At 36.3% G+C, this 16,272-nt stretch overlaps 2 protein-coding genes across 2 annotated transcripts in view; both read left to right on the top strand.

Moving 5' to 3' along the window:
* Window positions 1–4,845: 4,845 nt before the first annotated feature.
* LOC110108682 (homeobox protein knotted-1-like 3) lies at window positions 4,846–6,033 on the top strand. Its single transcript, XM_028698518.1, has one exon. It carries the CDS (start codon window positions 5,014–5,016, stop codon window positions 5,692–5,694), a length of 681 nt encoding a protein of 226 aa, XP_028554351.1. The 5' UTR covers window positions 4,846–5,013; the 3' UTR covers window positions 5,695–6,033.
* A 4,383-nt stretch (window positions 6,034–10,416) lies between these two features.
* LOC110108677 (ethylene-responsive transcription factor ERF110-like) overlaps window positions 10,417–16,272 on the top strand; it is an 18,549-nt gene continuing 12,693 nt past the window's right edge. The window contains exon 1 of the mRNA XM_020839427.2: window positions 10,417–10,538. Coding sequence (XP_020695086.2) covers window positions 10,417–10,538 — 122 coding nt within the window. The remainder of the gene's footprint in view (window positions 10,539–16,272) is intronic.

Genomic DNA, 16,272 nt, shown 5'->3' with positions numbered 1-16,272 from the left:
AACCAATCCGTTGATGGATAGAATCTATTGTTCTTTGTTATGGTTTTCTTCGAATAACAGAAATAAGATCAAGCATGGAAAGGTGGAGACAAGTGAAACATTGACATCTAATAGTATTCTCAGCTTTGTAAATATTGGGAAAAGAAATGTTATACTCTCGAACCATTGGGATGACAATCAGTCATTTGGACTATTTTTTAATTTCTGGCATCCCCCACCTCCCGAATGGTATAAGATAAACATTGATGCTGCCCTCAAGGAGAACTATGAAGCAGGAATTGGAGGCATTGTTTGGGACAACAAAGGCAGATTTGTTCTAGCTTTCAGTTTCTATGGAGTTCATTGGGACATAGCTCAATTGAAGCTATTGACATATAATTCTTAGAAGAATGTGCTGAAGGGAAGATTGCTAGATGCTAATGGTATTATAATACAAGGTGACAATAAAAAAGTGATCCATTTTCTTCATGAAGTGTATAGCAAAGAGAAGAAGGTGGATGGAAGCATTGAAGATGAAGATTGTTTCTTAGTAGGGAATTGGAATAACATTTTTTTCCATCATGTTAGTCGTAATTGTAATAAGTTAGCTCACTATTGTGCTAACTTAGCTTTTTCTTATGAATTTTTTTGGGACTTTTTTTGTGAGAGTAAACTACCACCTTCTTTTGTTCAAATTGTGAGGGAAGAATGTGATAGGGTAGTTTATTCTCACTAGTTTGTATTTAGACGACTGCTTTTTCTTTGCTATTATCTATGCAATTTATCATTCTTAAAAAAAAAAAAAAACAAGATTTCTTGAATTATAAAATTTTATACAAGAAAATCATTTTAGAAAGCAATACGAAAGTTGTCTCAATTGAAGCTTAAGTTTTTATTTAGGACAACTTTCTTACTGCTTTATAAAGTAATTTTTTAGTATAAAAAATTTTAATTTTAAAAAATTTTTACTGAAAATTCCTTCATGGAATAATATAAAAGTTGTCCCATGCCAAGTAGGGGTGTCAATATTTGACACGACACGAAAACCCGACCTGGACCCTACCCAAAAATTCCGGGTTGGACCCGACCCGATTTCTAAATGGGTCGGGTTAGGGTTGACCCGACGGGTTGCCGGGTCAATCTGCGAACCCGCTTTAACCTAACCCTCGCGCGACCACGCCCTGCTGCAGCGACCCCACTGGCCGTTGCTGCACGCGACCCGGCCATGCGCTGCTGCCCGCGACCCCGCTGCCTGCCCCGGCGGCTGCTGCCGCCTTGCGACCACGCCCCCGCCGCTCGACCCCGCACCGCCGCGACCCGCCCCGCCTGATCGCTTCGTGACACACCCCGCTGCCACAGCGACCACGCCTCGTCGCGTGACCCCGCGCGACAGGCACTGCCCGCGCCTCACCCAGCGCGATCAGCTTTCCCGGGTCAGCGTAGGCGTCAAACCCGTTTGAACCCGGGTCAATTCCGGGTCCGACCCGAACCTGACCCGTGACCCGAAATTGACACCCCTATGCCAAGCCTAAGAAGGTGCATATTACTTTTCAGAGTCCCCATTTTTTCTAATTAGATGCTGAGCAGAAAGGTCTATTAATTTACAACGTACCTAATTAAAGCTACGCGCTATTTTTTGATACAAATTGATTTTTTATTTGAAATGAAACATAATAATTTATTATTTCAGCAAATCTTTTTCTATTTTTATTTTTCAAAATCTGTTAAAAATAATATTTATCACAAAATGTTTAATACTCACCCTATATTTTACAAATTCTAAAATTAATTTGGTTTCTACTCCTTTTAAAAAAAAATACACCTAAAATCTTCAAAATTATGACAATCATCTTAATATAGTCCATAAAACTAATTTTTTTCTCAAGTTTATAAACATTAATGAATAATTAAAAAAAAAATTCATATTTCTAATGAAAAATTTAGTACTCGTTTCATATAAATTTTGTATGCGTCACTCTATTCATAAAAATGAAATGTCGATATGTATTCTTTAACAATGTTTTTTTAAAAAACCGACCGACGACCGGTCCGGCCGGTCAATCTGAACTGGTTCCAAGTCATGCTCAGAACCGGCTTCTGCATCAAACCGGCCAGAACTGGACAAAACTGGCAGTTTTGAACCGCCTGTTCAAACTTTTGCATTTTTTTAATTTTTTAAATAAACTTATTTTTAAATAATTAAAAAAATATTTTATAATTTGAATTTCCAAATTTGAAATGTTTAATTTTATAAATTTAAAAAATCATTCTAACCCAAAACATCTTCATAAAGTTTTATCTTTTATATGATGTACTACTTATTTCAACCCTCAAAAAGTCAATACAAAGTAAAAAGAATTACAAGATAAAGACTCTCAAGTTGATGGTGAGGACTAAAAAAAATTAAGAAAGCTATTATGTCATTTTTTTTACTTTTAATTACAACATACACTATTCATTTTTAAAATATTAATTTTTAAATAATTTTTTATTGGAGAAATAATAATTAAATAATATTATATTCTTCATTATATTTTATTACTAATAACATATTAATTAATTAATATTTTATATTTTATAATAAAATGAATTTAATTTAACCTTAATAATTTATAAATGTAAAATAATAATATGCATCTAATATATAAATTATATATAAATATATAACATAAATTAAGAATTATTTATATTAAACTTATTAATTCATTTGTAAATTATTTTTTTATTAAATTTAAATTAAATTTAAAGGTTGAATATGTTTAAATTTAAAATTATATAAGATATTAGTAATGTGTGAATTCAATTTATTTTTTAATAAAAAATATATTTTTATGTCATCTAAATTTTATTTATTACGTCATCCGTTTCGACCCCGGTTACTAGTCGATCTGTGAACCGCTCTCTCTACTGGTTCGTTGTCCGATCCTGTTTTCACAACCTTGATTTTTAATGAAAAATTTGGAATAAATTATCAGAAGTTTTGATTATATTATAAATTTATAATTTAGAGTAATACTGCAATATCTCAGTTTTATTCTAACAATAATCTTTATAGATTTTATATATAAACCACATAATTTTATATATTTATAATTCTAACAACTAAACTTTAATATTTACGTGACAGTGTAATCTTCAATCACAACAAGCATATATATGAAATGAATTGTTTAAAATTAAAAAAATAATTTTTATATGATTTAAAGTTTTGATATTATTTTAAAAAATATATATCAAAATTTAAATGTTTTTTTAGTCAATAAATAAGAATTGCATGCGTAACATATTTAAAAATTTCTCTCTCAAAAAAAATATTAAACATAAAGATTTTGTAACTTCAACATAAAATATTGATTTAATCATACATACTTATTTATTTAATCACCTATCTTAAATTCTCATACCAACTTTCTTCTAACTAATATATTTTAAAAATAATGAGCAGGCTTCGTTTGAGACCGCTTTCTTATGGCTTCTAAAAGCAGCTTTCTGGTAAGAAAGCCATCCCAAAACGAAGCTTAAGGCTTCGTTTGAGACGCCTTTCTTACTGCTTCTTAAAATAGCTTTATAGATAAAAAATTTAAATTTTTATACTAAAAAGTTGTTTTAAGAAGCAGAAATAAAGTCGTTCCAAACGAAGCATAAAGCTACATTTAGAATAACTTTATTACTACTTTATTTTTTTCTCAAGTTTATAAAACATTAATGAATAATTTAAAAATAAATTTTCTTATTTCTTTAATGAAAAACTTAGTACTCATTCATATAAATTTGTGTATGCTCCTATATTCATAAAAATAAATTTGCATATGTATCTTTAATGAAGAATTTGGAATAAATTATCAGAAGATTTGATTATATTATAAATTTATAATTTAGATTAATACTGAAATATTTCACTTTTATTCTAACAATAATCTTAATGGATTTTACATATATATCACATAACTTTAATATTTACATTACAGTATAATCTTCAATCACAACAAACATATATATTAAATGAAATGTTTAAAATTAAAAAAGAAATAATATAAAAATAATTTTTATCTGATTTAAAGATTTGATGTTATTTAAATAAATATCAAATTTTAAATGTTTTATTTGTCAATAAATAAGAATTGCATGCGTAGCATATTTAAAAAATTCTCTCTTTCTCTCAAAAAATGTTAAACATAAAGATTTTGTAACATCAACATAAAATATTGATTTAATCATAAATAGTTATTTATTTAATCACCTATTTTAAATTCTCATATCAAGTTTTTTCCATCTAATATATTTTAAAAATAATGAGCAGGTTTCGTTTATGACGGCTTTCTTACTACTTCTAAAAACAACTTTCTGATATGAAAGCCGTCCCAAATGAAGCATGGACGACTTTCTTACTGCTTCTTAAAATAGCTTTATCGATAAAATTTTTTAATTTTTATACTGGAAAGCTGATTTAAGAAGCACAAACAAAGCTGTCACAAATGAAGTTTGAGAATAAATTTATTACTGCTTTATTTTTCTTTACGTAATTCTAGTTATCATTTGGTCACTTATTTTTTCATGGCTTTCAGGAAATTTTTGTGCTAAGAAGACTTTTAAAAAGTTACTTTCTTCATAACATCTTTACAATTACTTTAACAGAAAGTTACAATCATCACAGACAAATAATAAATATATAACTAAAAATTAGCCCTAAGATTTCGTTTGGGACGGCTTTCTTATAGCTTTTAAAGCTGCTGTTAAAAAAAAGTGAATTTTTTAAAGTTATTGTTGAAATTAGGTTCTTAATATAAATTTCTTGATAAAAAAATAAAATACTGGGGCAAGTGAAGCGCAAGTCACTAAATTTAGCTTGATCTTAATAAATAAACAACCGACTCACAGCAAAAATGACACTACTTTTTCATGGTACATTTTCGAGAGCGGTTTTGTTCCCGGTTGAGTCTCCCAGCTACTTTAATTGTCGAAGAGAGTAAAAGCTCGCATATAATGGAAAGAAGTCGTCTCTTTCGCGTTCCGAATTACGTGAGACGGTGAACGATGGCGTACCACCGCCATCATGCACAGGAGCTAACCATTCCACAGTACTCCGAAAATCGGTTAGCTGAAAACCCAGCCGCCATCCCCTCAATCGCCTCCGAACTCATCGGCCGAACCACTTCAAACGTTGCGGGCAAGACGCCACGAACCATCGCCGGCGGCCCCACGTGGCTCAACGGCGCAATTCTCCGACAGCAATCCCAGCAATTCGGGGATGGAAGCTTCCTCCACCTCCAAACCGCCTCCGATTCCTCTACTTCCCCTGTTGCAGCTGGCCAGTGGGTCCCACACCGGCTGTTCAACGGAGAGGAGGAGGTTCCGGTATCGAGCGATTCCATGATCGCGGCGGTGATGCCTGATCCAGTGGCCATCGACGGAGAAACTGTGGCCGGCGGCGGGAGAGGCCAGCAGGCGGTGGAGGGCACGTGGCAGAACGCGAGACACAAGGCGGAGATATTAGGGCATCCGCTGTGCGAGCAGCTGTTGTCGGCACACGTGGCGTGCCTGAGGATTGCCACGCCGGTAGATCAGTTGCCGAGGATCGACGCTCAGCTCGCGCAGTTGCAGCAAGTTGTGGCTAAGTACTCTGCGCTTGGAGCACAGCACGGCGGTCAGATCCTCACCTGCGATGATAAGGAGCTCGATCATTTTCTGGTTAGACAATTTTCTTTCTTTTTTTAATAATGTAATTTGGTAGAATTTTAACTGTTTTAATAATTTTCTCCATAATAAATGAAAATTTATATACAAACTACCGAATTGCTATGTATTTATATGTTTTGCATCAAAATTTATATTTACTTATATAATATTTTAATCTGTCTTACATATAAAATTTCACTTATTTAAACTCATTTTCACATAAACCCCCCAAATATAAAGTACGTTTGAATGTAAAAAAGTAATGATCTTTTAATTATTATAAAAATACATTAAATTTTTTAATTTAAAATTTAAAATATTATTTTACATTCTTGACGAAGAGTGTAATAATATCCATTCAAGAAATAAAAAATAAAATAATAAAAAAAATATTTATACAACAACAATATCAAATCCTTGTCCCATCAGATGGGGTCGGCTACATAATATTTTTTCTATATAGTGTCCTACTAAAAGTCAAATTATTATTTAAATCTAATAAATAAATAAAGATAATTTCTAATATTAAAAAAAAACATTTATAAGAAATTAAATAATATTTACACAGAAACGAAGCCTCGTTACAATGTTATAAAGTCAGAAGCGTGTTATAACTTACAAGACAAATTCTTCTATGAAAAATACGTGAGAATCTTCTAATACAAAAAGTGTTAGCATCATGCATTTGATCCATGTCCGGAGACATTAAATTATGTGTTTTGAGTTCTCCTAGTGGTTTAATGATCTCCATTATTTCGTCCTGTTTCATGGCAGGAAATGCCTATCGCCTAAGTAGCAAGCAAACTAGGCCTGTCTTGTTCACTTTTTCCTATAAAAAGTGAGCTTTTTAAAGTCTTCTTAACACTGTGGGAGCTCTGCATCATCTTCCACATGTTGCTTTGATTTTATTTTCTGCATTAAAGAACTGCCGACAGCATCTTGCTTATGCACCTCATGAACAAAGTCGTAAAGTAGTTTTTTTATCTTGATGAAAATTGAAAAGAGAAGGAAAATACTTCTGTCACAGAGAAATAATGTTGGTAAATTCATTAATTTGATCGTACTGAGTATTTATATGTTGAAAAATTTTACTAATACAGTGAAAACATTTACTGATAAATTGTAAATGGCTATTCATTTGAAAAAAAAAGTACAGATATTATTACAGATTTTACTTTATAATAAATTTTAAAGTTCTTAGATTTAATATTATATGAGACATTATTGTTAACATAAATTTAAAAAATTTGAAGCTAATTTTGAGAAACAACTCATTAAAACATTCTGAGGTAATTTTTCTTTTCTGTTGAATAGTGTTAGGCTAAGCTACTAGCTAAAATAAAGCATTGGGGCTTGGCTGGCCTTGGTTTGCAGTGCCCATTTATTATCTTATTAGTGAATCTGTTGAGCTGGTTAACTTTTATATGGGAGTGCAATAGTGGCCAAAATCAGCTTTAGGTGTGAAGCTTCTTATTAATAATATTTTTCATTGACAAAATATTTGTATGGTGAAAATGAATCAGAAAAAAGTAGAAGAATAAAACTTCTACATTTTCTTCTGTGAAATAAAGATTAAAAGCTATTTCTTATCGCCTTCTGCACTGTTCTTCATATGAATTTAAGGTTTTAATTATTATTTTTTGCATCTAAATTTTTTACGTAAGTACTGAGCTTTTCTGTTCACCTAACCCAGTAAGCTTACTGGTACTGCTTTTTGTCGAAGTATCTTCAAATGGTGAAACAATTTTTTGTGCTCACTTTGTGTCTATGTTGTTGATCATGTTGCTTTAACTTTCACCATGCAACTTTAACAATGTGACAATGCGTTGGACTGGATCATTATAGTGGGTTTTTTTTTTTTTTTTCATTTGATCTGAGTTTGTGAGTTTGCTTGATGATTTAATTAAATAAATAGGCAACTTCAGATGAATGGAAGTATTCTTGGTATAGACATCCTTTTGGAATGGTGATTATAATTTATGGAATGATAACACCAATATATATTTTTGGATTGTCCTCATATAAGGATTTTTGGTTGGAAAACATAAGAAGGCTACATCATTACTAAATTGATAATTGATCTAGTCGAAGCATGTTTATTTATGGGCAAGAGAATAGAATAATAATTAAAAATATAAGAAAACATAATAGCATTAATAATAAGGATATATTACAATAATAACTACATCAGATTCCTTCTATATATAAATATTTAATACATGTGATATTATTGATATGATAATATTCTAGCACAAACTCAAAGTGGTATATGCTAACTTGAGTTTGTAATTTGAAGATAATAGTGTGACCGAATAAGCAACGAGAAATGCAAAATTCTAGCATGAATTCCTAAAGTAGGAACTGACATCAAGTATGTGTGGAGCACACAACAAGGTGTCTAGTAAAATGAGACTTGGTGATAGCAATGCCATATTTAATGATGAAAATGACAGATCCGATAGGCAGTGAGTGAACCACAAAGATGCTAATTGAGAAAATAGGAAAACTTGAAGTTGCATGAGGAGCATATCAATGGTTTCGTGGATGAAGGTGCTGGTCAAAGTCAATTTAACAAGGGAAAACCAAAAATGACGAGAAAATTCGACCATGGAGGGTCTACCAGAGGCGTGACCATCGATGTATGACCACGATTGCACCGCTTTATTTTTTTATCTTCATTGTTTTAGAATTATTTGAATTAGTTTATTTTATGTTATAAGTTATTATTGCATTTTCCATTTATACCCTAATTTGAAGGATAGTCATCTGTAAGCCCTAAGGGCAAGTTGGTCTTTTGTTTTCTTTCATTATAATGAGGCTATTTAAAGGCCACCTCCATCTTCTTGGAGGATAATGAATAATATTACATCAAAATTTCTATTCTTGTGTGTTTTTGGGAGAGTTTGTGAGCTCTTGAAGATTGAAGTCCCTAGGTGAGGGCATCATAATACCCACCAATCGCAGGAAGCGTCTGGATTCGTGGTCGATCTTCGCCTTCTCCTCCCTCGTTTCTCTTCTCCCCTTTAAACCGCCAGCTTACCCCTCCTTCCATTCATCAACCGCCGGCATCCCCTCCCACTTCCTCTCCTCGACCGAACCAACACCACCCCCACAAAGCCGACCGGTCTACCCTCTCCCTCTCACATTAACTCCTCTCCTTTTAGGGACATCAATTTAGTTTCTCATTAAGGAGTAATTTTCCCTTTTTTCCCTTACTTGGAATTCAAATTTCAAACCCTATTCCCTTCTCACTCAAATCTGAAATTCTATTTCAGATTTTTGGAAGAAGCTTCTTCCCCTAGTCTTGGCCAACCACCCACCTTCTCCTTGCCACCTCTATTCTCGACTTGAAGCTTCACCTAAGGAAGGAAGAGAGAAGTGATCACACCACTTCCCCTCCCCCACCTTTCAAACCTCTCCACCCATGCATGGCGGCTCAGGAACTTGATCACAAATTTATTTACAATGACTAAGGCCACATCGACATTCTCAACTCACCATTGTTCGACCTTAACCTTGAATTTTACCAAATTGCAGAAGCCTACGTGGAAAGGGTCGTCTTGACCCTCGCTGAAGCTATTGACGAGCAACTGTCTTCCGTCCAATAGCAAATTGTCTCCAAATCCTAAGCAAGGTGAATCTTTCCCCTAAATCTTTTCCTATCTGACTCCTACCACAACCTGTGGTTTTAATTGATTAATTAAGGTCGTGTTAAGTATCTCTGCTGAGCCTAGTAATCTAGAAAGTGATTGAAGAACTATTCATAGAGAATAATCTCATTGTTATCTATGTATGTTATGTTTTGAATCATTGATTATTTTGTGATCCTAACTTCTAGTTGTGTGACTTGGACTAAGCTAGTATCATCTCTCTCTTGTATTATTTCATCGTTTAATAATTACAAGTATTTTAGTTAATAAAGCTATCTAAATTAAATTGTGCAAGGTTCTTTTCTAACATCGCTTAGGCATTTCAGTCCTCCATCATTTGGTATCAGAGCATGGTTCTATTTAGGTGCCTATTAGGAAAAATTTTCTTACATGTTTAGCATCTAAATTGCATCCCGCACTTTTTTTTTTCATTTACTGGTTTACATATTAATTTCTTTCACTTTTGCATAGTTTTGAGTCACTCCTGACATTAGGATGGACCGGGAATAACTTCACAGGACTCTAGCTCAGTTGGTAGGTCAAATGAACACCATTTGACAATAACTTAAAGAGAACCAACCTCACAAAGCTGAACTCTGTAGAAATACAATTGAATGATTCGATACCCTAGATCATGGTAGGCACTACCTTATCCCTTACGCTCCATCTAGACCTCCTTCCATTTACGGGGATGATACTTTTCTAGATGAGGGACCACCTCGTGCCCCTTATTGACCCCCCTAATATGGACAAGACCATAACCTTGACCCAGATATTCCACTGGTGAAAAATATCAAGGTTGTTGCTCCAACCTTTGATGGTACCCTCGATCCCTAGCTCTTTTTAGATTGTATTAAGGGTATGTATAATTTCTTTAAATGGTACAACATCTCCGAGGATAGAAAAGTTTGATTCGTTAAAATGAAAACTCACTGGTATGGCTAGTCAATTTTGGTCAAATCTAGAGAGCTTTAGAGAATCCTGAAATGAGTATCCCATCACTGATTGGTCTTCGATGAAGCGCGAGGTCAAGAAGAAGTACTTACCTCTCTCGTACTTCCCTAGGCTACTTGATAAATAGAATAGGCTCACCCAAGGTAGTATGCCCGTAATGGACTACATTGCAGCTTTCAATGATAACCTAATTCACTACAAGGGGGATACCTCTACTACCCCCGCCCAAATACTGTCCATGTTTCGTACTAGGTTGCGTGAGGATCTACGCAATGGACTGTTTGCTCGGAATGTTACTACCCTAGAAATGCCTACATCCAAGTGTTAGACCTTGAGGAAACCCGTCCCCAACACGCGAGTCTACACCAAGACTTAAGACCTTCCTACTGACCTTCCCGTAGTTCCACTCCTTAACCCAGTGCTCGGCCTACCCCAACCCGACCACCTTCTAGCCATTCCACACCTCATCCCAACTTTAGAATCAAGTTTCCTACCCCAGATACCCCTAGGTTCCACCCAGGGACCAAATACTTTTGTTTCTAGGGGTATGGGCATATCTCTTCTCAGTGTTCTAGCCCCTATAAAGTCACTATTATTCAGGAGATCACTGAGGAAAAATCTGAACCTGAGGCCGACCAGTTTCATTAAGTGGAAGACGATGGTGAATTCTTTGAGGAGGATGACAACACTGTTGTCATCAACTGTATACAGAAAATAAACACCTCTCCCATCTTCGTGGTGAGATGCACACTATCACAACCTACTTTCACTGATGTCTGGTGTAGGACTGTAATCTTTCACACCTACACCAAAATAAAGGATAAGAACTGTAAAGTCATAGTGGCAGTTGCATCAATGTTGTCTCCTTCAGCATGGTGTCTAAACTCAGTCTGTCTTATATTCCTCACCACAACCCATATAAGATAGCTTGGGTCAACTCCACTACCTTGGAGGTGAAGGAACGAAGTCTCGTATCTATCTTCTCTGCTGATTATAAGGAGAATTTTTTGTGTGATGTGTTGATTATGGATGTTGGATAAATAGGCCATTCTTGGATATTTGATAATGATGTCCACATCTATGGGTGTTCAAACACCTTCATGTTTTAACATGCAGGCAAAAAGATTAAACTTTTTTCATCGTTGCCCAGTTTAAGGATGATCCTAAACCTAATCCTGTCAAAACTAAAAAGGGGCAGAACCTTGTGATTGCCAAGGTTTTGGATTCTGAATTAGCCCAAGGTGCATCGCTATATGCCTTAGTCGGTCATGAGACTCCCATTGAATCTGATAAGCCTATCCCTCAAAAGGTCCAACCCATACTAAGTAACTTTATTGATATTTTCCCTGATGATCTTCCTGATCAATTACCTCCACTTAGAGACATTACATGCTATAGATCTTGTCCCTGGAGCCTCCCCACCCAATCTGCCCCACTATCACATGAACACCAGGGAACATGTTAAGCTTAAGAAGCAAGTGGATAAGCAACTGCAATAAGGCTTTATCAAGGAAAGTCTTAGCCCTTGTGTCGTCCTAGCCCTTCTTACACCGAAGAATGATGGTTCCTATTGAATGTGTGTTGATGGTCGTGCTATCAATAAGATCACCGTCAAATACCATTTTCTTATTCCGATGTTAGAAGATATGCTTGATATGATGATGGGAGCCACTATATTTTCCAAAATTGACCTTAAGAGTGGGTACTACCAGATCCGGATTCGACCAGGTAATGAGTGGAAAATTACCTTTAAGACCAATAATGTTCTATATGAGTGGATAGTCATGCCATTCGGGTTGAGTAATACCCCGAGTACTTTCATGAGGATCATGACCCAAGTGTAACGCCCTTTCATGGGCAAGTTTGTCATTGTCTACTTTGATGACATCCTTATCTATAGTCATTCTGTGAGTCATCACTTAAACCACTTAAGGGAGGTTTGTGAAGTCTTAAGGAACGAGCAACTTTATGCAAATCCTAAGAAGTGCACCTTCCTTCTTGAATGTGTTATCTTTCTAGGCTTTATTGTTTTAGCTCAAGGGGTCTTTGTAGACCCTGAGAAGGTGAAAGCATTATAGAATGACCTGTTTCTCAGAACATTTGGGAATTTCGCAGCTTCCACGGTTTAGCCACCTTTTATAGTAGATTCATTCTAAACTTTAGCACTGTTGTATCTTCTATCATTGATTGTCTCAAGAAAGGTGATTTCCATTGGACCCCGGCTGCCACCAAAGCCTTTGAAGAAATTAAGAAAAGAATATTGGAAGCCCCAGTGATGAGGCTTCCTGACTTCTCCAAAGTTTTCGAAGTTACCTGCGATGCTTCGGGGGTCGGAATTTGAGGAGTCCTGTCCTAGGAAGGTCACTCTGTTTCTTATTTTAACGAGAAGCTAAAGGACATCCGGTAACACTATTCCATGTATGATAAAGAATTCTATGTTGTGATCAAATCCTTTCATTTTTGGCGATACTACTTGCTTTCGCAAGAGTTTGTTATCTTCTCGGATCACGAGGCTCGGTGTTACATCAACTCCCAAAAGAAGTTAAATGTGCGTTGGGTAGATTTTTACAAGAATACACTTATACCATTAGGCACAAGGTGGGAGTTGAGAATAAAGCTGCCGATGCTCTCAGTCGTCGTATGATGATGTCAATCGAGATGAAAATCAAAGTCATAGGGTTGGAACAAATCAAAGAAAGCTATTTGGAATGCCCTGATTTTATGGAGACTTATTCTCTTTTGTTCAGAAGCAGCACACACCTTGTACATGATTTTCTCCTTGAAGATGGATACCTTTTTAAAGCTCAAAAGCTTTGTATCCCTAGTACTTCACTTCAGGAATTCCTTGTTTGGGAACTCCACCCTAGAGGTGTCGCTGTGCACTTCAGTCATGATAAGACTATAGAAGCCGTAGAGCACCGCTTCTTCTGGCCCAGTCTGAAGAGGGGCATTGGTGAAATGGTCAGTAGGTGCCACACTTGCCAACTAGCTAAGCAACGCAAACAAAACACTGGTCTATACATTCCTTTACCTGTTCCCAGTTGTCCATAGCAAGATGTTAGCATGGACTTCGTCCTAGGATTACCCAAAATATTCCGTAGGAATGATGCCATATGTGTTGTAGTTGATCGTTTTTTCAAAATGACCCATTTTATACCCTTTTCCAAGATGTCTGATGCTTCTTATATTGCCAAGTTATACTTCAATAAGATCATCAGATTACATGGATCACCTAAGACCATTGTATCTTATAGTGATGCCAAGTTCACAAGTTAATTTTGGAAAACTCTATGGATTAAAATGAGCACTAAGTTACATTTCTCCATAGCCTTTCATCCTCAAACTGATGGCCAAACTAAAGTGGTTAATAGGAGTATAGGTAATTTGTTAAGGACCTTGGTGAAAGTTCGTTAGGGATGTTAAGCCCTATAGAACTGGCCCAAGCTAACCAAGAGGCGGGGGGGGGGGGGGGGGGGTTTTGGTATTTTAAAAAATTATTTTCACAAAGAAGTAAAATCACATAAACCAAAATCACACCACAAGAAAAATAAGTGCGGAAATTAAAGTGCGAAAGCAGGAAACAAGAACACAAAAATTTATAGTGGTTCGGTCAACTCGACCTATGTCCACTTCCGGAGGTGCCCTCCGAGTAATGCACTACAATCGTGACTCTCCTTTAGCCCCCATAGCTAGGCGGAGAAGCCTTTACAAAGAACCTCTTTTTTCCACCCCAACAATGCAGAGAACCTATCTCCTTTTGCTTCCTCCTGAAGCTGGTAGAGAACCACTATTAGTTGCTGAATCCTTACCTCTACCGACCCTTCCACGGACGAGAAACTCTAGACGAAGAAGAAGTAGAGTGATCCTTGACGCAACCCTTGTGAATACCCTCACAAGCTCCCCCTCACAAAATCCTCTCTCTCTCTCTCTCTCTCTCTCTCTCTCTCTCTCTTTCTCTCCTCAAGATCTTCTCAGGTCAAGGCAGCAGCAAAAGATGTTCAAAACATTGAACAAGATCTCTTAAATAGAAGAGCTTCAATGGAGCTCATTAATTGCAAGTTGCCGACTATATCGTCTATGACGATATGGAAATCGTCCTGGACGTTCAGTACAAATTTCATGAGATTGGCCAGAGCATCGCCCTGAATGCAAACTGGACGATTGAAAATTGGCTTGATCGTCCAGGCCGATCTCACGATCGTCCAGACCGATCAGTTCAAATCAGAGAAAAATCGTCAAGAGCATCGCTCTGAATTTAAGCTGTCCGATCGAGATCGTCCAGCACATCGCCATAAATTTGTGCTGGCCAATATTTATCGTCCAGAAGTAACTAAGGTTTTTGAATGGATCGTCATGGCCGATCCTGCGATCGTCCAGGATGATATGATCGTATCAATCATCCTTAATTACTTCCTTGATTACTGGTTCAATTTAGTCATAATTGTGTATTATCGTCAAGGCCGATACAATATCGTCCTGGCTGATTTCCAAAAATACAATATACCTAAAACGAATAAGGCGGCTATTTCTTTCTGTTTTGAGCTTATCATCCTGGTCGATACAAGTATCGTCCAGGACGATCAGTTAATGACGGCTGCCTTAATTAAGAATCCTGAATAGAATCTCTGTTTTAAACTCGATCGTCCATGACGATCCAAATATCATCCTAGCCGATGTGAGTAAAAACAGAAATTCTAAGTCTCTCAAGTGTGTGTGTGTAAAGTTACTTAGCATTAGTCACACCAAAGATTACAATTGACTCAAGAGGGAAAAAATAAAATTACAGACTGACTCAACCCTAATCTACCTCATCTTGAGCTGATTCTGATTTTCGTCCGATCTTTGGGTCCTGAAAAGTCAATAGAGAAAAAGGCAAGATTTGTTTGCTATCATCAAAATCATAATCCAAAAATAGATTTGTAACAATCTCCCCCTTTTGATGATGGCAAACATAAGTAGGAAAATCTCAGAAAAAACAGCAGTTCATTAAAATTTCAAAGTTACAAGCATCAACTTTTCCTACCACATCCTACTCCCCCTTTTGTCATCACAAAAAGAGGGTCCTAGACACAAAAAAAAGGAAAAAACACAACAGAAACTAAAAGAAACTACAAAAAACAGAAAACAAAAAACTAGAAAAACGAGGGATCATGATCATCAGATGGAGGTAGTGGAGGTGGCTGCTGAAAGTAGCCAGCTAGCGTAGTAAACTGAGCATTGAACCAAGCGATGTCCTAGTCATGCTGCTGCTGGTGGTGAGTAATGTAGCTGTCAAAACGGGCTAAGTCCTCTATACAGTGCTGCTCGTAGCAGGCAATGTCCTCAGAATGTTGCTGCTCCTATGCAACAATGTAAGCATCGAAGCGGGTCTCCCATCGATCAAACCTCTCCACTAACTGGTCAAACTGTGAGTGCTGTCAAAGAGTAGGATCAGGAACAGAAGCGGGAGTGGGAGCCTCCTCCTCTTCAGCCCCCCGAGGTTCCTCATCCCCTGGGTGGAGATGAGTACTGTGAAGGGTATTGAAGGAACTGTTTGAGTAGAAGAGAGTTGGGAGGTTGGGAGAAGCAGAATATTGAAGTTGATATTTGGTTTCAAGGACATAGGCTATGAGGTGTACTAAAGCCAGATTGGGTTTCCTCTTATGACCTGGATCGCGAATTGTGGTTAAATGATCAATATACCAAAAAATTAAGTCAGCAGTATTAAATTCTCTATGTGCCATGATGTAAAAAGTAGTCAGAGAAAGTAGAGGAGTGATATGGATTCGATCCCCAGCTTTTGGAATAATGGAGGTTCGAAGGACATGCTGAATTGTCCTAGCATCTTTGACTAAAGAGCTAGTCTCTCCAACATGAAAAGGTGCATTGGTCTGGCGAAGGAAATGGCTTGCCGTGGATCAGTCAAAATTAGGATATGAAACGATTACGTGCAGCTTATCCCCGGTGGTGGATAGATGTAAGAGTTCAACGCAGTCCTGATATGTGATTTCGACAGGGCGTCGATTCACATAGA

Source organism: Dendrobium catenatum, unplaced genomic scaffold (genome assembly GCF_001605985.2).
Source record: "Dendrobium catenatum unplaced genomic scaffold, ASM160598v2 fragScaff_scaffold_1099, whole genome shotgun sequence".
Classification (NCBI taxonomy): Eukaryota; Viridiplantae; Streptophyta; class Magnoliopsida; order Asparagales; family Orchidaceae; genus Dendrobium; species Dendrobium catenatum.
This window is presented reverse-complemented; position numbering and strand designations above follow the sequence as displayed.